At 37.5% G+C, this 25,799-nt stretch overlaps 1 protein-coding gene across 5 annotated transcripts in view; it reads left to right on the top strand.

Moving 5' to 3' along the window:
• The window catches only part of inpp4b (inositol polyphosphate-4-phosphatase type II B), a 306,898-nt gene that overhangs the window by 182,269 nt on the left and 98,830 nt on the right, over nt 1-25,799 (top strand). For all 5 annotated transcript variants that reach the window (XM_030140356.1, XM_030140349.1, XM_030140365.1 and 2 more), the window contains 2 exons: nt 4,974-5,043; nt 11,555-11,702. In XM_030140356.1, coding sequence (XP_029996216.1) covers nt 4,974-5,043; nt 11,555-11,702 — 218 coding nt within the window. The remainder of the gene's footprint in view (nt 1-4,973; nt 5,044-11,554; nt 11,703-25,799) is intronic.

The following is a 25,799-nucleotide window of genomic DNA, read 5'->3' as shown; positions in this document are numbered from 1 at the left end:
GCTGATCAGTGGGCCCCCCCGTGGGCCCCCCCACACCCGATCACCACCAAAATTTAATCATTTCTTCCTTATCCCATTTCCAACAAACCCTGAAAATTTCATCCAAATCTGTCCATAACTTTTTGAGTTATGTTGCACACTAACGGACAGACAAACAAACAAACAAACAAACAAACAGACAAACAAACAAACCCTGGCAAAAACATAACCTCCTTGGCGGAGGTAACAAGCACACAAAAAATCGGATTTCGCAAAAAAAAAAAAAAAAATCTGAATTGTGCATTAAGACCTGCTGTCTGAACGTAACCTTACTGTCTACCTTCTCTATAAAGAAACACTACTGACTTCACTGACCAAGCCTTCTCTTTTTAACTGTTTAAGGTAAATTGTGTACATAGGAGTTAAGACCTAACCAATCAATTGTTGTTAACCTGACATGGGAAAAGACTAATCATGTATAAGCTTTGAAAATTCCTCTGTTGGTCAGACAGCTGGGTGCGGTCTGTTGTCTTAATATTCTTACATGTAACAGTATATTTGTATATTTGCTTTAACCCCAATTCAGTAATAATCTTGCTTTAACCCTTTCATGCATGAATTATGAGAACCTTAGTTGAGGTTTTTTTTGTTTGTTTGTTTGTTTTTGAGTGTTTTTATTTCTCCTTAGGCATGAAAAAAACAATGAGATTGAGGTTTTTTTTTTTTTTTTCATAGATTTACAAATATGTCCACTCAGCTACAGGGTGGGGAAGCAAAATTTACAATGAACATTTAGTTGTTTTTTCTCAGCAGGCACTACGTCAATTGTTTTGAAACCAAACATATATTGATGTCATAATCATACCTAACACTATTATCCATAGCTTTTCAGAAACTTTTGCCCATATGAGTAATCAGGAAAGCAAACGTCAAAGAGTGTGTGATTTGCTGAATGCACTTGTCACACCAAAGGAGATTTCAAAAATAGTTGGAGTGTCCATAAAGACTGTTTATAATGGAAAGAAGAGAATGACTATGAGCAAAACTATTATGAGAAAGTCTGAAAGATATTATTAAAGAAGAATGGGAGAAGTTGTCACCCCAATATTTGAGGAACACTTGCGCAAGTTTCAGGAAGCGTGTGAAGGCAGTTATTGAGAAAGGAGGAGGACACAGAATAAAAACATTTTCTATAATGTACATTTTCTTGTGGCAAATAAATTCTCATGACTTTCAATAAACTAATTGGTCATACACTGTCTTTCAATCCTTGCCTCAAAATATTGTAAATTTTGCTTCCCCACCCTGTACACCGTGAATTTTATCCTTGAAGCAAAGAAACATGTATTTAAAACCCAATATCATGAAGAGATATGAAAACAGTGAAACGAAACCATGTTTAATGCAGCTAATCTGATGTTTTCTCACATTTTAACATATTCTAATACTAGTTATTACTCACTTCATGGAGATAATATGCAAAAAATAAAAATTAACAATTGATTTCCACTCAAGAACCAATCAAGAACGGCAAAGTTACAGTAATGGTATGAATTGCAGTTTATGAGATGATGCATAAGTGTCCACTGTGTTGGTTGATATGGAACTAAAACAACTAAACCCATGAATATACAAGAGAACAGCTGTAGAATAACTGTCCACTGTAGTGACCACTATGCATGAAAGGGTTAAAATGGTGTCCAGAGTGCTAGAAACTTCCATGACATACCACTGTGACTGTGTCGTATAAATCCTTTGTCATTAATGTGAATGTGAAGGACTGTAGGATAATAATTTCTCATAAAACACACATAAAATGTTCTGCAAATTTTATCTTATTTTATTTTTTTTTTTAAAAAAGGTCTGTTTTAAAATAGCAGTTTTTCAAAATACAGAATAAAGAATGTTGAAAACAATCCATGTTGGGGTGCTGGAACCTGTCAATGGGCAAAGGTTGGAGAAAGCAATCTAGAGTCAGTTAATATTCGAAGAACAGAAGAGCGAAACACCGTGTTAAAGGGCTTTTGATAGAAAACCACAGGCGGTCTCATAAACATTTCCAAAGCTTCATATGTTGTTTTAATATGAATCTATAAGGCCTTAAAATATATTTTTGAAAAACCAAATCATGGACTAGTCACTTGCTGGGTTTCCATTACCCTCAAGAATGCGCAAAATGTAAAATGCACAATAGAAAACTGACAATGAAAAAACCAAAATGTCAAAGATTAGAAAAAAGTTTTAAGACTCTCATGAGGTGGTTTTTGAGATGTTTCGATATAGAAGTACAGGGCAAAAGTGTAATGGAAACACATTTAGTGCATTTTCCCCCATCTGTGCACGGTGGTTTCGCTCAGGCCAAATGTTTCACCTCTGACCCTGGACTCAGAACAGGTGGTTCTAGTTTGGACAGGACAATAGACACTCACTTTTGTGTAGGGACTGCTTCCCGAGGGCATGACAAGTCTGGTTCTATGAGAGGTTCAGTAACATCGCACAGTTCATTAAACGTTGACCGGGCCATTCGGAAAATTCTGGATAAGAACTTTGCCTTGGGATGATTATACGTTCCCTTCTTCTTTTGTTTTAGACAGCAGTAGATGTAACTGACACTACAGCGCCAACACCCTGGAGGTTTGGCATGAAACTCAGTGGGTTCATCTTCCTTAAAGGAGCATCTTGCAAGAACGATAAGATAAGATAAATTAGATAAGACTTTGTTGATCCCATCATGGGAAAATTTCACAGTTAACAGCAGCAACATACAACACACAAGTGCAAAGAAAATAGACAGGTAGAAAAAAAAAATAATAATAATAAATTTTATTTGAATAGTGCTTTTCATAGAACTCAAAGACAGAAACCAAACACATTGAAAACAGATAAAAGCAGGTGCACAAGGCAGGTATATGAATATCAAACAATTAAACATCAGAATTAAACATTAAAAGCAATCTTAAATAAAGGGGTTTTAAAAGGGATTTAAAGGTGTTGAGGTCGGAGCAGTGTCGGATAGAAGATGGGAGGGAGTTCCAGAGGGTTGGAGCAGCAATAGAAAAAGCTCTGCCCCCCCCCCCAAAAAAAAAACCACAAGTGAGAAATTCATTCATTCATTCATTCATTTTCTGAACCCGCTTTATCCTCACTAGGGTCACGGGGGTCACTTGGAGCCTATCCCAGCTACATAGGGGCAAAGGTGAGGTACACCCTGGACAAGTCACCAGTTCATTGCAGGACTGAACATAAAGAGACAATCACTCTCACATTCACACCTATGGGCAATTTTTTTTAGATTAACCAATTAACCTATTAGTGCATGTCTTTGGATGGTGGGAGGAAGCCAGAGTACCCGGAGAGAACCCACGCAGACACGGGGAGAACATGCAAACTCCACACAGAAAGGCCCCACCCCCGGTCGACTGGTGTTGGAATCGAACCCAGGACCTTCTTGCCGTGAGGCACAAGCGCTAACCACTGCACCACCATGTCGCCGAGAAATAAATATCTATATAAATACCAAATTTCTCATTTTCCTTTATATTTGAGAAATGAAATATAAAGGAAAATGAGAAATTTGGTATTTATACAGGGTGGGGAAGCAAAATTTACAATATTTTGAGGCAGGGATTGAAAGACAGTGTATGACCAATTAGTTTATTGAAAGTCATGAGAATTTATTTGCCACAAGAAAATTGATATAATACAAAATGTTTTTATTCTATGTGTCCTCCTTCTTTCTCAATAACTGCCTTCACACGCTTCCTGAAACTTGCGCAAGTGTTCCTCAAATATTCGGGTGACAACTTCTCCCATTTTTCTTTAATAGTATCTTCCAGACTTTCTCATAATAGTTTTGCTCATACTCATTCTCTTCTTTCCATTATAAACAGTCTTTATGGACACTCCAACTATTTTTGAAATCTCCTTTGGTGTGACGAGTGCATTCAGCAAATCACACACTCTTTGACATTTGCTTTCCTGATTACTCATATGGGCAAAAGTTTCTGAAAAGGTATGGATAATAGTGTTAGGTATGATTATGACATCAATATATGTTTGGTTTCAAAACAATTGACGTAGTGCCTGCTGAGAAAAAACAACTAAATGTTCATTGTAAATTTTGCTTCCCCACCCTGTATAGATATTTATATAAATAGAATTAAACATTCTTAAAATGTATACAGTATTTTAGGTGAATTATGACATGTTGTGAGATGGGACTTTACTAGTATCACTGGGGTGCAGTGGATAACACTCACGTCTCACAGCCAGAAGGTCTGGAGTTTGATTCCAACACCAGTCGATGGGGGTGGGGCCTTTCTGTGTGGAGTTTGCATGTTCTCCCTGTGTTTGCGTGTTCTCTCTGTGTACTCTGGCTTCCTCCCACCATCCAAAACATGCACTGATAGGTTAATTGGTTAATCTAAATTGCCCAAAGGTGTGAATGTGAGAGTCATTGTTTGTCTCTATATCTCAGCCCTGCGATGAACTGGCGACATGTCCACCCCTGACATATGTACCCGCCTTTGCTCATAAGTAGCTGGGATAGCCTCCAAGCACCCCCCATGACCCTAGTGAGGATAAAGCGGGTTCAGAAAATGAATGAATGAATAGTATCACTCATGAAAGCCAAACACTGTTCAAATGGAATTGAGTGGAATTGTAGAAATATCACTTTTATTTTGCGTAAAACTATAATGGAAACCCAGCTACTGATTTTTATGTTAACACAGTCCTTGGGGAACGTTAAGACTAATATTAAACGCCTTCTAAGCACAATTGGTATTTTTATACCTGAAGTGCCATTAAACTAAAGCAGCTGTCAGATTAAATTATGTTATCAGGCTGAATTTGCATATGTTTGGGTTCATCACCTCCTCAGAAAATTGCCTCCCTGGCTGTTGTCATCATCTCAAAAAGAAGTGCGTGATATGAGTAATATCCACCTTCCTCTTCTAACTTGATCCTGGTGTTTTGGTTTTTTTTTTCCCCAGTGTCCCTTGGTTTGTGAGTCTGCGTCCCACACCTGCATCGACAGAGAAAATAATCCACTGACAGGACCTGGTAAGTCATCACTCGTTGCAGATTTTGTAACATTTTTCAAGTTAAGTCTTCTATTATTTATTTATTTATTTGCATCTAATTCATACACAACTGTTTCATTATTCAGGTCGCTGGCGTATCGGTTAACAGAGATGTTAGTATACCTTGAGGTTTTATTGTCAACTGGACATACGTAAAAATAGATGTGCCGGCAGCATCTCAGTGGCACCAAAACAGAGAATTACGGAGAGAATGAAAGACAAGACGACAGAAAAGAGATAGACTTGTCACAACTCCTGCTGTGTTGAAACTTCACAGACCTTGCTCAGAGGAGATTTGGAAAACTAGTTTCCTTTTTTATCCAATGCATTCATTTCACACATCCATATTCTGTTTTATCCAGATTCCCACCGCCTGCCTATAAAACCCAGCAGCCCCACGCCTGTTGTCATGGTGTCATTGTCACTTACTGTCTCCGCCGTGATTAGCTCGTGAACAGCAGCTACGTTTGCAGGTGCACATCTGCAACCCGTCAAAACAACACCCTCCCTGCAGACCCCGCCAGATTGAGTAATGCAATTTAGTCTTCCACTTTTATTACCTTTCAAAATGAGCATGCGGAGAGCGGCGAGATAGGAGAGCCCACGCACGGCACATCTTGGGAAGTCATTTTCTTAAGAGGTGTCAGGAAGGGAAACAGATGCGTCTGATTGGTGGTCAGATTAGTGCGGTTGGAAGGGTGGGTTCAGGGGTTAATCCGCTTCTCTGACGGAGGTGGAAGTCAGCAACTGTCGCTCTTCCGATTAAGGGTGTGCCATCTCATTTCTCTCCGTGCCTTCCCTGCTCCCCATTTATTTTTGTCATCCATTTTACTTCTTCTAATTCCCATGCCAACAATGTCTGAATATCTTATTTGAATGAGATGCAATTAGGAATCCTTCCTGGGGTCGTTCTACAACCAGTCGATTCCTTAATCATCTTTAATTACATCAACTTCAACACTGTACAAAAACAATAATTAGCCTCACGGTAGCTTATACAGTTTATAGTTTCTGTCTTTCAGAGACACTTTATTAGCTCCACCAAGGTTGTTTTCGGTGCTATTTTCATCATGGGGTTTCAATGAATATATGTGCTGTCAGAGTCCTTCTAGTTATCTGTTGGTGTTTGACTTGATTTTTCTGTCTATACATTTTTGTCTGTACAACAAACTAGACTAGAAAACACTGACAGTGTAAACTACCACCGAGGCAGCTAAATTTCCCACAACATACCATGTCCAGAAATCAGAGTCTGTGTACAAAACTAAGAGAGACTAAACTGGCATAAAGATAGTGTGCAAAAATATTAGTTGTTTTAGCAATGTCCATACATCTGTAGTTTTCAGTCTCTGTCGAAGGATAAAACCGGTTTATACAGGAAATACTGAAAAACCTGGTTTCTACTCCTCCAAGGGTCAAATATTTAGTGTGACCTCCCTGCCTTAAACACTTTTGGAAAGAAAATATAAGAGTTACTACACTACTCTTCTAGTGTTTCAGAGCAGCTTTCATTTCAATGTGAAATATTTCATATAGTTTGGACAAAGAAGTCACACTAAATACAGACTTTTTTTCCAGTAGAAGCCATTTACTTCTGATTTCTGTGTGTGTGTGGTGAACGTAATTCACAGCACAGCCACACACACACACACATGTACTTTCTTGTTACTCAGTAAAGAGAGTGGTAAATGAATATGGATGCTATTTCCAACCTTGCAAAAGCAACAAGGCTAAAGGTGGCCTAAGACTTTTACACAGAACTGTAGCTGCAACTGTTGATCTTGCAAATTTATACAAATTCATTCAAGATTTTATTTCGCTTTCTGGAAGCCAGAAAGACACATACGTGTAGAGCCAGCTGGTCCATTTGAACCTGTTTGTCCACCTTTAACCAGCATAAGTTACTGACTGTTACCAGCTAGTTTCAGTTAGTAGTTACACATGCTTCCATGTAATTAGTTACTAGGAAACAGTGGCTCAGTGTAGAATCTTTAACCCACTGTCAGCACTCGTCACTTGTGTTTGTCTGAAACAATGGAAGTTGTTGACACTAGTTGTACGTCTTTACTGTGTTTAGTTTCCAGATTGTGCAGAAGAGTAATTTGGTTGAAATCCAGCTCTTGGCCATGTGGATGGAGTGACTCCATCTTGGTCAGCACCTGAGTGTTTTATCATTTGAATAGAAGAAGTATGTTGTTTTAATCAATCAATCAATCAATCAATCAATTAATCAATCAATCAAACAAACAAACTTTATTTGTATAGCACTTTTCAAACATATTACATATAGTACAAAGTGCTTTACACCAAACCCCCCACTGTCCCACAGTTACAAATAAGGATAAAATAAAAGTAACAGAGTAAAACAATGTTAAAAAGTAAGAGTATAACTAAAAGCTAAACTAACAATGTCCATATTTGTCATTTAAAGTTACACACTGACACAGTACGACTGGCTTACATTAGATCAGGGGTGTCCAAACTTTTTTTAACGAGGGCCAGATCTGATAATGTGGACATTGCCAGGGGCCAGTGGTCCCTTCAGACATTTTTTAAACAGTAAAAATTACATATAAATGTGCTGTTCTACAACAATTTTATTTTCATTGTCACAATATAATTTTTTTAAAATGGCAATGTAACCAAATCTGAGCCACTCAGGTGTGACCAAATTAAAAAAAAAAAAAAACATTTCTGCCTTCCTTTCACATCTGGAGTCAGATAACATAGAACAAACTGTATAGAGTATCTTAAACTTCCAAGTTGATAAAAATCTTAACCCCACATTCATTTTAAACATGACTTATATGAGTAATCATTACTCATATATTACCCAGTAATGCAAAGTCTGTTAACATTTAAGATGAAAACATTTGACTCTTACTCTTGTCTTTCACAAAATCATTCAGAAAGTAATATTTGTGTCACATCTACAAGTACGTAACACCAGCAGTTAGAGGCAACTAACCTGGCAACTTGGTAGCCTGCCTTGGTGGTGAATTCATTGAACTCCCAGGTTCACATGAAGAGGCACTGCTGTGAGTTTAAAGCAGCTTGAATTTGCTTCACTTTTTCAGAGCGCTCACTCCCTGCTAGCTTGTTGTATGCATTAGCATGTTTTGTCTGCTAGTGTCTCTTTACATTGAATTCCTTAAACAAGGCAACAGTCTGTTGACAAATTTGGCAAACATAATTGCCTCGATTGTCAGTGAAAAAAAATTGTAATTCCCATCTCTCCTGGAAGCGGCGGCCCTCACTGTCAACTTTCTTTTTTTTTATTTACAGGCGCCGTGGTTAGAAATTAGCGAAAAAGGTTCACGGAGAGGTCACAGGGCCAGATAGAGTTAGAGTGGTGCTGCCACCATGAGGTGAAAGGAGAAACTGCATCTTGAACCTTTTATGATTCATGTACTCGGTTCAACAGTCCAAGCGGGCCATAAATAATAGAATATAAAACCCAAGCTGTGGGCCGTATAAAATTTGACCGCGGGCTGTGATTGGCCCCCGGGCCGGACTTTGGACATGCCTGCATTAGATGATGAACAGAAAATGAGCAGAATAGACTGTGTTTCTCTTCTATTCAGTTTTTGGCTTCTATTTACATGCAAGACAAAGATAACAGAAACCAAACACATACAAATGTCAAGATTTGCAACTGCAGAATCACACTAGAAAATATAATTAGTTATTTTTGCTAATTACCATTAGAAATGTCACCAAATCTTCCTACACTGACTGTAATGAAACCTTGTAGTCATGGACACAACAGCTGAATAAAGTAATTTGCACTTTGAAGGTTAATCAAAGGAACTAATTGGGAGTCAATTTTTGGTTAATTTTTTGGGTTCTTTTCCCCCATGATTTCTAAATAATTTGGAAACCAACCATTAAAGTAATCATTTTATCATTTCAGTTTATTGTATTTAAACCATAAAGACCCAAACAGCCACTGGCAACCAAAACCATCTACTGATGTAAATGTTTAATACCTGTTGATTCACTAATCCTATCAATACATGTAAATAATTGATGTAAAATACAATTATTCATCTTTTCATGGTCATCAGATATGACCCATTTGGATGTTCAGAGGCTCTGTAGTGAACGTGGAAACACCGTCATCTTCTACAACATTGATTCACCAGTAAAACCCATGGAGTTGGATCAATGACAGCTGATGGACACATTGTTTTTTACATTCAGTTATTAGGCAAGGCAAGGCAAGTTTATTTGTATAGCACATTTCAGCAACAAGGCAATTCAAGGTGCTTCACACAGGACATTGAAATAAAAGAAACAAAAAGAAACACATTTAAAACATTATAAAAGAAACATGTAACAGGTGATTAAAAAGAGCGAGTAATAAAACAACACATAAAATCAAAAAAAAATTAAATAGAATAAAATAAAAACAAAAACACACACATATTAAAGTAAGAGTTGCAGTGCAGAGTTTCAAAGAGAATATAAAGTTTAAAAAGTCAAAAGCCTTTTAGTCAAAGGCAGCAGTGAACAGGTGAGTCTTTAACCTTACTTAAAAGAACTCAGACTCTCAGCAGACCTGATTATCATTATTAGTTTATTAGTCTATTATTATTAGATTATTAGTCACTTTTCCATTGACCCTCCAATTTTGCAAACATAACTTGCACATAGAAATTTACCTAATGGAAAAATGCCAATTTTGCCACAAGTCAAATTTTTCAATGGAAAGTTTTTGTACTGACATAGGTGGTTTTTCAGGCGTAGCGCAAATGGTATATCATACAGAACTGCAATGGAAAGACCTTTTTTCGCAACTACAGTCAGGTGAATTAAAAAAACAGATGCTGATGTACATTACAACAAGCGAAGAAGAAGAAGAAGAAACATGTCGCGGTATGTGCGGACACACCAGGAAACCCAATCATTTTTTAATTTAGTATGAGATAGAGGGGTAATGTATAATAATAATGAATATATCTGTAAATCAACACCATATTTACATCCGTCGCCATGTTTATGGAATGACTTCTCGTGTCATCTCGCGATAATAAATAAACAAATCATGGCATTAGGGATTTAATGGAAAAAGCCACATTATGCACTTCTGTTTTTTGACATTTAGTAAATATCAGTGAAGTTTTGCGCAGATGTCAAATGGAAAAGCGACTGTTGACACATTTTGCTGAAAAAAATCACTTTTTCTTCAGTTTTCTCTGTTTCTAATATAATAACCCTCAACTTAAATCTGTGCTTTTATGAACATCTACATGATCAGTAAATTAAATATTGGAAAATACCAGATTTTCACTGAAGAAATGCAAAATACAGACGATAATTTTATAATCAAAGGCGGTACATCACTTAAGAAAGGTTAAATACAAAGAAAAAAATCATTTTGGAACTACCACCAAAGTAGCACTGGGTCTTTATGGGTTAATGTAACAGCCAGACAGTAGATATCAATACATTGCTTCACATATTAATAAACCCTCACAACACAACACTTCCTGTTCCACTTCCTCTTTTATGTTGAAAGCATCTGTGTTGAAGGGCATCACTGAACTTAAACACTTGAGGTCAAACGATGTGGCACCTCTAAGATTAATTGCTTGGATGCTTTTCCAGATGACTTTGAAAAAAAGGGCAGTGTAGGTTGTACAGTATCTGGAGTTTGGTAGAAGGGAGTTTTTTTTTTTTTTTTCCTGTACTGTCACTTGAAGCAGAAATGATAAATGCTTGGCTCTCAGTTTTGAATTGAGGCAAAAACATTTTTACTGGTGCCATGCATGTTTGACTGCCGACCGCTAGACTGTCAACACCTTACCCGGGGTGCTTCGGCTCCGTCTTACTGAGTGACTTGCTTTCTGACTGCGGCTGTGGAAATGAAAAAGAGTAGTAAACACTTTTCAAGGCACACAGCTTTCTTGCGCTCTGCCTCTAGCATGCAGATAAGAGCATTAGAGCTGTTTTCCGTTTCCAGCCTTCGATTGCAGCTATTAGCCACTCTGTAAAAATGAAAAAGATGGTGCTGAATTTGAATAGGTTTTAATGGTAGAGTTGTCTGCTGGTTTAGACAACAAAGTTTCAAGCTGATTCAACTGCTTCTTCCCCCACTGTTTTACAATAAACATGTAATTAAAATGGAAATTGGGAAAATAATACAGACTGCAGAGTGTGTTTCAGTCTGTATTCTCGTCTTCTGTGCTGCCAGTGGAGTTCAAAGAGAGCAAAGCCTCCGCGGAAGATGAGAGGCACCTTATCTATGGCAGACACAGTTATTGATTATAGAATTTAATTTGTGCTTCATACCTCATGTGACTTCTAAAGACTTTCTCTGTGACACATACTTGAGGTGGCCAGCTGTCAGTGTCGGTTTAGATCCTCTGTTTCCCCTTTGTAAAATTTAGATAGTTAGAATAGTCTTTGATTGGAATCTGATGAGTTATTCTGCGGTGTCAGATCAGTTCAATGTATCTTCTTTTCCTTTGTCTCTTTCTCTCTTGCAGTGTTCAAGAACCCAGTATGCAAAGTGTACAGATTTCAGACAGTGGACAGCAAGTGGATGCTGGTGAGGGAACAAATGGAGGAATGCACTTTGTCGTTCAGCATCCCCAAACAGCTGCTCTCACTGTACATTCAGGAGGACATGATGAGGTGAGCTGCCCTGAAATCACACTGACGATCGCTCCGACGCCACTGCCACATTTCTCATTGCATCAGTTAGCTCATTTTCTGTTTGGTCAAGTATTATTTAACCCAGTGGTTCCCAAACTTTTTTAACATCACAGACTTTCAAAATGGAGACTTTTTTTTTTGTGCTAAAATTAATTTGTTCATGATCATCTAATAGTTTGCTATACTATGTTACAAATAAACACTAATTTTAGATGACATTTAGTCTATATAATAGGGCATTAACTGAAAAGTCAGTTTATCGATGCATCGAAGTCTGTGGCACAAGTCAACGTTACTTTGGAGGAGTCGACTAGTCGTGTGTTATTCTCTCTCTCCCTTCCATCACCCGACAACACTCGAGCCGTCACTCAGCGCATGTCGATACTCTCATCTTTATACATGAAAACATGGAGCGCAGTGAGTGGTAGTGATGCGTGGATCAGTGGACCTGGGTCGGGTTGGTGCGGGTCCAAAAAATGTCACTTTATTTGCAGGGCGGGTCAAAAAATTCAACAAAGTGGGTTTAAAAAAAAAACAAAAAAAAAACACCGGCGCATCACTAGCACAAGGCCAAGACTGAAGGAAGAAGATGACTCAGTAGGATTACTAAACTGACTGTGATCTAGAAAAAACTGTGGTCTAAGTAATGTTCTGTGAACCACGCAAGCACCACCAATATTATTAATAATTTAGTTATATCAATATCAATAATTTGGACCGCCAGTGTGTTTGGATTTTTCTGTTCATTTATTTCATGAAGACAATGCGCTCTTTTCTCTAACATGCTGTGCATCTTTTCTGCCGCTGTCTGAACCTTTTCCCACTTTATGTTGTTCACTTACATTTAAAAGAAAATTCAAGGTGTTAACCTGTGTTTTGTTTTGGTTAAATGTCTGAGAAGGACTGTTGATGATTGTGTCTTTCCAGTTTTTTATTCTGCTCTTTACTGTACATTGTTAATGTTCCAGTGAATGTTAAGTACAAGTTGCTCATTGTTGAACAGCTGTGTATCTGTGCTGTTCCTCCCATGTCAAAGTGATGACGTCATCACACGACAAGTCGACTCAACTTTGACTTTATTGACAAATAAGTCGATCTGAAAAAATCTGGAGTCACTAATGCCTTACGATATAATGTATATTATTATGGACGGAGGCAGAAAAGCCAGGTGTAGATTGCTGCACAAAAGGAGAATTTTATTTTCCTTGGTCAGGATATGTACAGTCAGTCCAGCTTGGATTTACAAGGCTGACGATTAATACTGAACAAACAAGAACTCAAACTATGAATTATGAAAGAGCTGCAGCATCTTAAATTTCAGGCGACCCCATTTGAATTCCAGACGACCCCACGTGGGGTCCCAACCCCAAGGTTGAAAAAGAGTTAACCTGCTTATCATTTCTACTTGTCCTCCTACAGATTGACACACTATCTCCACTGTCCACCTTCCTTCAGACACATTAAAACTATACCATATGATGTGGCATTTTTACACTTTTCTTTTGTCATCTTAAAATGCTCCTAATAAGCGTGTGTCAAACTAAAATGTAAGAGAAATCCATCAGATACTGAAACTCAAAATGTTTAATTCATATATCCATATGTACTCACCATATATGTTTTATTTATTAGAATGTTTTTATTTTTCATTTTTATCAATTATTAGAAATTTCAGGCAATCCCATTTGAATTCCAGGCGACCCCACCTGGGGCCCTGACCCCAAGGTTGAAAAACACTGGTTTAGATTGTAATGATCTGAACCGAAAAAACACAAAAGTGGCGTTGCGTTCTCACTTTTAATTCCATGTTTAGATATGCATTTTGGGGGAAAAATTTGCACGCAGATGGACAGGCAAAAGTGTGTGAAATTATCGATGTATTTATCGATGTAGTATGTATGAAAGATAAACAGTGCCACAGTGCTTCAGTTTCAGCTTCACAGTTTGTCATGTCTTCTATGTATTGTGATTCTTTCTCAACTCACCATTTATTTTTTATTAGTATGTTTTTATTTTTCATTTTTATCAATTACTAGGAATTTGGGGTGGTCATGGCTCAGGAGGTAGAGTGGGTCGTCCAATAACCGAAGGGTTGATGGTTCAAATTCCGCTCTGTCCTAGTCAGTCCGTTGTGTCCTTGGGCAAGAAACTTCATTCTCCTTGCCTCCAGTCTCATTCACACTGGTGTATGAATTCGTATGAATGTTTTTAGTGGTGGTCAGAGGGGCAGTAGGTGCAAATTGGCAGCCACGCTTCCATCAGTCTGCTCCAGGGCAGCTGTGGGTACAGGTGTAGTTTGATGAAGAGAGGTGATCGACACACACATCCAGAAAATGAAAGGTGTGCAGGTGAAAGGTGGTAAATAAATTCTTTGGGAGCTCACAGGTTGTGCAGACCTTATTTCATTTTTTCCATCTAATTTTTTGGGATCCTGCACACCTTTCATTTTCTGGATGTGTGTGTCAGTCACCTCTCTACAGATGTAGTTTACCACCACCAGAGGGGGAGTGTGAGAGCAAATGAAGAATGGGTCGATAATGTAGAGTGCTTTGAGTGGCCAAAAAGCGCTATAGAAATCTAATCCATTATTATTATTGTTGTTATTAAATTTCAGGTGACCTCATTTGAATCCCAGGTGACCCCACGTAGGGGTCGCCAGGTCAAAACACTTAACCAGTCCAGTCAGAAATCCAAAGTGAAACTCCAGCCAGGTGCTAACTACTTATAAGCACAGTCAGTGTGAACATCAACACACTCTTTACTTAACTAGTTCACTGATATAAATGATTATTTAAAAGTTCCGCCTATATTTGGCAAGCAGTGAATTATTTAGGTCTGTTTAACACTTCAAAAGCGGCTTCTATGCCATTGAATCCAATAAAAGACACAGCCTTTATCAAACAGGCTCAAATCTCCCAAATCTCCAATGAATTGTTGTAAGAGGGCACCTGCAACATCCTGCTGATGATGCTGGAACAGAATAATCTAAACCTTGTTCCCTAAATATAAGTCGAGCCCCTCTTTCTATCACTTTGTTTAGCGAAAGACTCTTGACTGAGGATTAGAAACAGTTTCAAAGCAGTTTTACAGAAAGCTGTCTCGCTATGCCATCAAAGAGTCATCATCTTTGAAGCCCATTCTCTTGGAAAAAGTAAAACATAAAATAACCTGAATAATAAGAACCTCCTTTCAGACTAAAATGTTTTTTGTAATAAAATGTGACAATGATAATGTATAATCCAGCAGCCACAATTAGGAGAAAGACATTAAAAATTATCAACTGTACATGTGTGAGTTCTGGTGAATAGTAAGAGATCTGGTGACTGAACAAGTGGTACTTTGGTTTGAATGAGTTTGACCTTTAAATAAAATCATGGAAAATCACAGAAAATGTCGCTACCTTCATAAGAACAATAGAGTCTATTCCATTCTGAAAGAAAAAAAAAAAAAAAAACCAGAAAAAAAGATTACTGGAGCAGTCACTAACTGAATCCAGTGAATTTCTTTGCTAACACTTTACAATACAGGTCATTAAGAACATGCTAATAGTTGGGTAACAGTTTGGTAATACACAAGTGAAAATGTGTAATAACAATGTAATGACACCTGTAATATCTAAAATAAAATAGAAAATAGTAATTGCCAAGTATAATCCTGGCAATAACACTTAAAGGTGAAAAAAAAAATAATAATAATAATAATTACTACATTATAATATTGATGTTTATCTTCCTATATGTCACATCTTTCTCTTTGCAATACTGCAGAAAGTGAAATATTTAATACTGTGATTTTTAGTGCTATGATTGCCTGTGTATATGTATGCAAAATGTTACAAACTTTAAATTACCAAAAATAGATTAGATTAGATTAGATTAGATTAGATTAGATTAGATTAGATTAGATTAGATTAGATTAGATTAGAATACATTCACTTTACAGGTTCTATTTAATGGAAGATTTATAAAACTATTATATAAATGTACATAAACCAATATATATGTGTAAAACTTTATCATATACCTTGAAAACATCAGCAAACCGGCACTTTTGTCATTTATTTTCCAATTAATCTTATTAAAATATGTAACATTTAGCACATTTAATGTCTGAAGCAAATCATTTCTAAAAAAATTGTAGACCAGTGTTAGATTAGATTGATCCCACAACAGGGAAATTCAATGATCAAGGCAGCAACAGAATATAGTGCAAGAATTTTTTTTTTTTTTTGCATGCTTAAAGACCATGCAAAAGGCAAACAATTTAAAATAATAATGATAATAATAATAATAATAATAATAATAATAATAATAATAATAATAATAATAATAATATGTAACTAGAAAAGCACTCGGAGAGCGCAGACCTCCACCAAGGCAGATCAGCCCCCCCCCCCCCCCCCCATCACCTCCAAAATTTAATCATTTGTTCCTTGTGCCAGTATCAACATTTCCTGAAAATTTCATCCAAATCTGTCCTTAACTTTGTGACTTAGAGGGTGGGGAAGCAAAATTTACAATATTTTGAGGCAGGGATTGAAAGACAGTGTATGACCAATTAGTTTATTGAAAGTCATGAGAATTTATTTGCCACAAGAAAATTGACATCATAGAAAATGTTTTTATTCTATGTGTCCTCCTTCTTTCTCAATAACTGCCTTCACACGCTTCCTGAAACTTGCCTTAGTGTTCCTCAAATATTCGGGTGACAACTTCTCCCATTCTTCTTTAATAGTATCTTCCAGACTTTCTCCTAATAGTTTTGCTCATAGTCATTCTCTTCTTTCCATTCTAAACAGTCTTTATGGACACTCCAACTATTTTTGAAATCTCCTTTGGTGTGACGAGTGCATTCGGCAAATCACACACTCTTTGACGTTTGCTTTCCTGATTACTCATATGGGCAAAAGTTTCTGAAAAGGTATGGATAATAGTGTTAGGTATGATTATGACATCAATATATGTTTGGTTTCAAAACAATTGACGTAGTGCCTGCTGAGAAAAAACAACTAAATGTTCATTGTAAATTTTGCTTCCCCACCCTGTATCTTGCTAACAGTCAAACAAACAGACAAATATAATAATAAAAACTCTAATGACTATATACATATTTATATACATATTTACAACAGAGTGGAATTGAATAGAAACAAGTAGTTTTGAATTTTAAAGCCTTGATTTGTCGTTATTACACTGTAACTATCACAAGTACTTCTGGTTAACAAGTCACAGCATTGAACATATAAACACCTTCAAACAAAAGTAAATGTTTGGAACATTAGGGAAGATAAATTTCAACAATAGTACTGTTGTGAGTATTACTATTACCATTTATTACTGAGCTGTACTGTAAAGTGCTACCCACTCTTTAGAAAAATTAACCAGCTCTAAAATACTTGTCTGAGGAAACTCACTGCAAATTAACCATATACACTTTCTAACGTAACCACACCGATGTAAATCATATATAAAGGCAGAGGAACATTTCAGGGCTGAAAAAGGAGCTGTCTGATCCAGTCAAGGCCCTCCTTTCTTGCCCAATCGTGCTCGACCTCGGCCTCTCCCATCCCAATTAGTGTTCTCTATAACTGAGCAGTATTCACCCTCTGCGCCTGCTCTGTGCTCTACACCCCACTGCTTATCGAACTGCACCTCAGCAAGAAAAAACAGTCCTATGGCACATTTGGTTGGATTGCAAAGGCGCTGTTTGAGGCCACTTTTTTAATGTCACTGTAGCACAACATTCATTCCCTGTGTATGAACCACACAGTTTGTCAAATCTCTGGTAGCTTTAGACTTTTTTTTTTTTTTTTTTTCTTTTTTAGATAGGTAAGCTTAATGACTTTACTTCTGCGGAATCCACCATGACGGCGTTCTGCTTGAGTGGAAATATGGAAATGGTGGGTCAGTTTGTGCAAGTGTCTGACAAGGAGAGGAAAAACCTAATGCGTGCTGGCATGGAATGAAAATGTATTTTTTCTTTATAAACACAAGTATCCTGCAAAAAAAAAAAAAAAAGCTACTTAAACAAATGTAGTGCAGTAAATGCAACACATTCTTACACACTTACACACTCCAGGCCAAGATGTGACAGTACCATTGTGTCAGAACAAATATAGGAATATAAGTGAATTTCAAGTCCAGTCCAGTTAATAGTGTGAGAGAATGAGGACAGGTTAAGACAAGGACGGACAAAGATGATGTTTCACCACTCTGAGTGTGCACCCGTAAGTAGATCAAAGAGTCCCTTCCCTGTGGCTCGACCACTGTTTGTCAAGACAGATCATTCCTCAACTGGTCTGTTGTCCCTAGCAACCATTTCTCATACATAACTTACAAGTGCATACATATGTACGCACAGGTACAATCAGATGAATCCTTAAGCTTGTAAAAAAAAAAAAAAAGGCACACAGAAAATCAAGCAATCAGATGGATGGATTTTGAACTCGTGTTTGGGAGGAATTTAAAGGAGTGATAATTTGCTTTTTTAAATGGAATTCTGCATTTTAAAACATTTCCCTGTGGTCTACATAAACTATAAATGTTCTGCTTGGGTCTGAATTCTTCATTAATTCAACTCCACAGGTCCATCTTCAACAATATTTTATGTTAGTTTATGTCGACCACAGGGAAATGTTTTAAAATGTATAATTCCATTTAAAAAACTAAATACCACTCCTTTAAGAAATGCAATAATCAAAAACCCTCATTTAGACGTTCCAGTCCATTTTGGGATTTCTCTCGGAGTACGTACGTACATAGTGGCGGTAGATTCAAACTTCCTGTTATTGTCTTCCGCTCACGTTTGACTATGTAACTTTAGTTTTCTACAATTTTTATTGCGTTTACACATGCGCAGATGAAAAAAGAACGAAATACCTCAAATTAATTTGTGTTAGGGCTGGGCAAGTTAACGCGTTATTACCGCGTTAATGCATTCATTAAATAACGGCGACAATTTTTTTTCAATCTCACGTTAACGCCGTTTTATTATTGTTTTGCCTTTCAAGCAAGTCTTAGTTCATTTATGCATACAGACTTTTATTTTGAAACTCATGCTTTTATTTTGGCGCTCCACACGCACCAAGTGCTGGTGCTGTGTGTACGCGCCGGCTGAGAGGAGAAAAGAGCGAACTTTCCGAGTTATGCTGAATGAAACTTTAACGCCTGTATGTATCAATCATTCTGTTTGCTAAATAATTTCACATGCAAACTTGCCATTAGAAACATGTTTATGACGTTATTTTGGATGTTTATTACAGTGTGTTATTAACATGTTTAAGCTAATTCGTTTATGCTAGCAGTCGGAGATGGGTTGCTAATTCTTTATGCAGGCTCATGCAAAGTTTATGTAAATTCATTGCTTGTGTTTAGATATAATATGCCAGTCTTTGAACTAACCTTTACTTATTTACGATGTGATTGTTGTATTAGCAGTCAATTTAAGTTTATAACAATTACATCTATGCATTCTACGTGAATATGCATATAATTGATAGACATAACTAATTGATTTATTTTGTGTTTATTTTATTAGTTAGTTCCTTCTTATGTCCGAACTGACTACGGTAACACCGAAAGGACAAAACATACGTTAGTGCCACCTATTCCGACCACTAGAGGGCCCCCTTTGCTTGCTTTTAACAACTGAACATCACATATTATTGGGCTTATTAGTATTAGTACTTATTAGTGGGTTTAAGACTCCTGTCAATCACTCACAAGCAGAAATAAACTGGTGGGGACATAAACGTGGAGAAAAGTACCGGTCTTTTCCATGGACATTTTCATTTTAAATGTCTTCAGATGGTGGGGTTGAGAAGGACACAGTTGTTTATAAGCACTGCAATGTGGAATTATTTTTTATCACCGGAGTACTTCAAGTCTGAAATATCACTTAAAGGCAATACACGCTGTTGATAACCCCCCCCCCCCAATATAACTAATCGTTTTTAATTGTGATTAATCACAGAAATCCACACGATTAATTGCGATTAAAAATTTTAATCGCTGCCCAGCACTAATTTGTATACAAGCAGAGAGACGACGGAGTATTGAAGAGAAATCCAGGGGTGTTAATCTGATTTCTCATAATCAGATTACTGCTGTTATCTGATCAAACCTATCAGATTATACTGTTTACACAATCCCTTGAATAATCTGACAACTCCTGAAATGTAAACAGGCTCAGTGTTACCATACATACCATGCTTCCAATTTCCACATCTGTAAACGTAAGCTCAATGTAAATAGACCTTAGCAAACTGATAATTTAAATTACAACTAAATTTAGAGGACAATATTTATGAAAGGTCTTATCTGAGTAACGCAGCACATGAACACACAGCGGGTCCCCAGCCATGACTACCCCGGTACAATATTTGTTTATTAACATGCATGTGTACCGTATCTTCAGCTTGGTTGCTGAAGCACCCTTTCCATAATCCTCTTTAAATGTTGTCTTTCTCCACGGTGCCTCTGCACTTAGCCAATTCTGTCAGCTTGTGCTAGCTTCTTGTTTTTAATGATTCAGTTTGTGTTTCAAAGTTGAGTGCAGTGCCTGATGGTGGGTGGCTTACTTTGCTCTATGGTAATCTTAGATGTTTCTTTCCTCTGTTTATTCTCTCTGATGTGTGCAGCCATGTTTTAATCTAACTGCGCAAACACCAAGGTGACTGATTTTTCGTCGTTCCTTCAGTGAGGACGCTGCATATGTAAAGATAATGAATGCATGTGTAGAGAAGCTTCATTGTGTCTGCGTCCGTTAAACCTGTTCATTACAACCCTCTGGTTTCTCATTAATAGTGAAAAACAAAACAATGCCCTGCCTTTTATAGGTGACATTTTGACATCCCATTTCACCGTTTCCTATTGTTCTTTACTTACCAGGGTCGGTAATAATGACTGTGCTTGGATAGAGCTGTTTTTCAGACCCGTCTGCTTGTATTGTGAAAGAGGGATTGCTTCTCAGTCCTCTCACGCAGGTTTTATTGACCCTGCGCACAAAACCTTCTGTGATTAAATTGAACAGGCACTGTAACGCACCATGAAATAAAGGTGCCCACATGACAGGTCTTTGCTCTTTAGAAAATGTAATCTGTAATCCCACCCATGTGTCTAAACCCCTATTCTAACCTCTTCTTCTCCTTCTCAATATTCTCTAAAATCTGCATCAAAATGAATAACTGAGCCAGTGACTGCACGTCTTTGTACTAAATCCCAATAATTGTGCCATAAAATTCTTAGTGGAGACCTGTACTCTGCTTCTTTTTCTCTTCATCCTCACCTTGTAGATTATATTCTTTCCTCAGATTTGTGAGTTTGCTTTCTACCCAACTGAAAATGGTATAGATTTCACTAGTCGCTTTTCCATTGACTCTCAAATTACGTGACTATAACTTACGCATAAAAATGTACCTAATGGAAAAACATAAATTTCTTCAATAACCTCAATTTTTGATTAAATGTTTTTGTGCTGGCAAGAGGGGTTTGTTTGGGCATAGTGCAAATGGTATATCCTGCAAAACTGCAATAGAAAGACCTTTTTCTGTAACTAGTCGTGAATAAAAAAAAAAAAGTATGTTACAACAAGCGAAGAAGAAGAGTTTTAAAAGACACATGGTATGGTATGTGCGGACACGCCAGGAAACCGAATCATTTTTAAATTTAGTACAGGATAGAGAGGTAATATATAATAATAATGAATATATCTGTAAATCAACACCATTTTTACATTCATTGCAGTGTTTATGGAATGACTTCTCATGTCATAATAATAAATAAACAAATCATTGCATTTGTGATTCAATGGAAAAATTGACATTACGCACTTCTGTTTTTTCCACATTTAGTAATTATTGGTAAAGTTTTGCGCAGATCTCCAATGGAAAAGCAACTACCGTGCTCATTCCTTTAAACAGGGTAAAAAATCCAAAATCCAATCATCTGATTTTTAGGCGATTAAGTGAATGACATTTAATGGTCTTAAAAATTGATTGAAGTTTGAGCTTGGTTGAAAATGCTTAATAGTGATCAAATTTGGAACTTGGGTACAAATAGATTAGAATTGCACCTGATTGTATGTATTGTATGAGGAGTTTTACCAAGACCACACGGGAAATAAGTCTCAAATCACATTCATTTTGGTCTTAAAGTGTCTTCAATTGAACTAAACAATCACAGACAAAATGTAGTGCACCTTTAAATATATTTTTAAAAAGCCTTTATTAACATTGTGGCCCTTTTTAAGTGCATAGTTAATCCTGTACACTTCCTCTTATCACACAGTTCCTCAATCATTTGCTCTTTACAGACAATAGGTTTGATTAAGGAGGTGATACTATATTGTGTTCACTGCCATCCCAGTGCCTGATCAACCTCATTTAGCAAGCACAGATGTTTATCTATTATTTTGTCTGTTATCTATTTGTATAGGGATCATCGATGCTGACCTCCACTCCAGAATTCCTGCCACAGTATAGCAGATCTCCCCAGAGATGCTGGTGTGCTTTGGCACCATTATGCACAAATAACACTGGCCTAGTGGTATGGTCAGAGTAGGGGTGTGCCATATGATGATATTAGATCGTGAAGGATTAGAACATATCGACGATCCGACAAAGCAGAGAGATCGTGGAATCGGGGGGTGGGGGGGTGGTGGTTATGTGGGTAGGTTTGTTCCGTGCCGTACATATCCCACAATGAGTCACACCATACGAGCATACAAAGTAAAAGTGAAACTTAAGTCTACCACTGTTGTGCAGCTCATTTTCCTTTTCCCCACAGGGTGGGGAAGCAAAATTTACAATGAACATTTAGTTGTTTTTTCTCAGCAGGCACTACGTCAATTGTTTTGAAACCAAACATATATCGATGTCATATTCATACCTAACACTATTATCCATACCTTTTCAGAAACTTTTGCCCATATGAGTAATCAGGAAAGCAAACGTCAAAGAGTGTGTGATTTGCTGAATGCACTCGTCACACCAAAGGAGATTTCAAAAATAGTTGGAGTGTCCATAAAGACTGTTTATAATGGAAAGAAGAGAATGACTATGAGCAAAACTATTAGGAGAAAGTCTGGAAGATACTATTAAAGAAGAATGGGAGAAGTTGTCACCCCAATATTTGAGGAACACTAAGGCAAGTTTCAGGAAGCGTGTGAAGGCAGTTATTGAGAAAGAAGGAGGACACATAGCATAAAAACATTTTCTATGATGTCAATTTTCTTGTGGCAAATAAATTCTCATGACTTTCAATATAATTGGTCATACACTGTCTTTCATTCCCTGCCTCAAAATATTGTAAATTTTGCTTCCCCACCCTGTACCTTCACAAACTTTAATTTGAGGGGGCAGGACGTTTGGTTAAGGCGGCCTCCATGTCCTCCACATACAGGTCCGTTGCATTACTCTTATGCCGTGTTTCCACTACGTGGTACCGACTCGTGGTACCGACTCAAGTCGCCTCTTTTTGCCTTTTTGCATTTCCATTACAAAAAAGGGCCTGGAATCTGGTACCTGGTACTAGTTTTTTGGTATCACCTCCGCCGAGGTTCCAAGACTGGGGAACAGATACTAAAACGTGACGTGTAAACACTGCAGACCAACGATTGGTCAGAGAGTTGTCTCTTGTGACCCGCTGTTTTACAAGAAACAGATGCGGAAGTTGACAGTAAATATAGCGGTAGGTTAATCCACATGATGACAGCCCGCAAAACTACACCATGGTCTGTCGAAGAGATTCAGTCTTTGGTGTAAAAATTCAGCATGAGCTTGACGAGAGAACACGATACAAGCGAGTTTATCAGCAACTCTCTGAGCAGATGACATGGAAGTAACGCGCCGCATTGCTATGCCATCCAGGTACTCTAAAGTCGGTAGTATCCTGTAATGGAAACGGTCCCCAGGAATAGTACCTGGTACCCGAGTCCAGTCAAGCCGGTTCCACATAGTGGAAATGCGGCATTAGAATAACATATGGCAACATTACAAACCTGTTCAATCAGCTAAAGAGACAGCCTCCTAAACAGTGGCGCGGCATGGGTATTTTTTTGAGGAAGCCAAGTGAGACAGAACCTTTAATCTACATGGTTTTTTGAAGGTGGGGACAGAAAAGTGTACGTTGCAGCTTGTATGTATTTAATGTAACTGCAAGAGCTATTTGACCACCTCGTCATTACCAGGACTTAAACACACCCGTTATCTGACCGAGACTTATAGCTCCGACACACACACACTCTCTCTCTCTCTCTCTCTCGCACACACACACAATCCTCTGAAACATGTTATTAATTCATACATTTTCTTATAATTGCACCCCCCCACACACACTAATACAGATTAGACAGTGAAAGAAAGAAATGTTCATTAGGAGACGCTTTATGTATTACAAGTTTTATATTCACATGAAAAATGACTCACACACTCCATCGTATGTGCTTGGCATACACAAATACTTCCTATAGATCCTTGTTGTTTAAAACTAGGCCAAATGTTCATGATACAACATGAGATAGAAGACAACACCAAGACAACCCAGAACAAGCAGCTGTAAACCACAGTCGAATCTGTTCAGGTAAACCGGCCTGCTGTCAAAACAACCACAGTAAAACAACAACTTCAGTGGATTGCCCAATGCTACTTTATCCAGACAACCAAGGCACATTTAGCAATATAACCACGCAAAAAGGCAGGGTGCGATTTGTCTAAAAACCAGAGGGGGGGGGGTTTATTTTTTGGGTTTTTTGGGTCGGAGCAGGGGGTTGCGGTCTGTAACTAACGTAACTAACGCTGGCTTCAACTGAAAGTAAAACTTAACATACTTTCAACATCCAATTCCCAGGTTCTATTCCTCTATTATACAGCGGATGTTCCACAAAATTTTTACAACTTCTAACCTGTATCCACTGGACCCTTTCCACTGCTCTATGGGCTCCATGGATTTCTCACATTTTCGGTGATCTTCTCTTGTTTGTCGCTCATTTTTCAATGTTGTTACCAGCAACTCACTCCATGTGCAGGGGCGTGGGCTGCTTCGAGAAGCTGATTAAGAACAATTGCGATTGGTGGATCACTGTGCATTTGTGTGTGTGTTGAAATTAGATGAAAACACATTGAGTTCATTTGCCTCCTACAATCCTATCACAGGTCCTGATTGCAGGACCCACGATGTGACTATTGTGCGCACATACAGGGTGGGGAAGCAAAATTTACAATGAACATTTAGTTGTTTTTTCTCAGCAGGCACTACGTCAATTGTTTTGAAACCAAACATATATTGATGTCATAATCATACCTAACACTATTATCCATACCTTTTCAGAAACTTTTGCCCATATGAGTAATCAGGAAAGCAAACGTCAAAGAGTGTGTGATTTGCTGAATGCACTCGTCACACCAAAGGAGATTTCAAAAATAGTTGGAGTGTCCATAAAGACTGTTTATAATGGAAAGAAGAGAATGACTATGAGCAAAACTATTAGGAGAAAGTCTGGAAGATACTATTAAAGAAGAATGGGAGAAGTTGTCACCCGAATATTTGAGGAACACTTGCGCAAGTTTCAGGAAGCGTGTGAAGGCAGTTACTGAGAAAGAAGGAGGACACATAGAATAAAAACATTTTCTATGATGTCAATTTTCTTGTGGCAAATAAATTCTCATGACTTTCAATAAACTAATTGGTCATACACTGTCTTTCAATCCCTGCCTCAAAATATTGTAAATTTTGCTTCCCTACCCTGTACATCACGATGACAATGCTCAAACGATATATTGTGCAGCTCTAATTGAAAGCTACCTCAAAAACCAAGAGCAGTTTTGTTTTTATATTGCAGGAGTGCACTTTATCAGAGTGTTGTTGGTTACATTTTAGTATGTTTATGTTCTTGGCACATGTTGGCAAAATTGCACAAACCATTTAAATTAAAAATGTTGTGGAAGGCTCTTTAGGTTAAATTGTCTGTTTTATTTTTTCATTTAAAGAATGTAAACAATTGTGATAAAATCGAGATTGTGATTTTATTTTTAAAAAATCGTAATAGGATATTTTTGCCATATAGCCCACCCCTAGGTCA

Source organism: Sphaeramia orbicularis, chromosome 1, assembly GCF_902148855.1.
Source record: "Sphaeramia orbicularis chromosome 1, fSphaOr1.1, whole genome shotgun sequence".
NCBI classification, from domain to species: domain Eukaryota; kingdom Metazoa; phylum Chordata; class Actinopteri; order Kurtiformes; family Apogonidae; genus Sphaeramia; species Sphaeramia orbicularis.
This window is presented reverse-complemented; position numbering and strand designations above follow the sequence as displayed.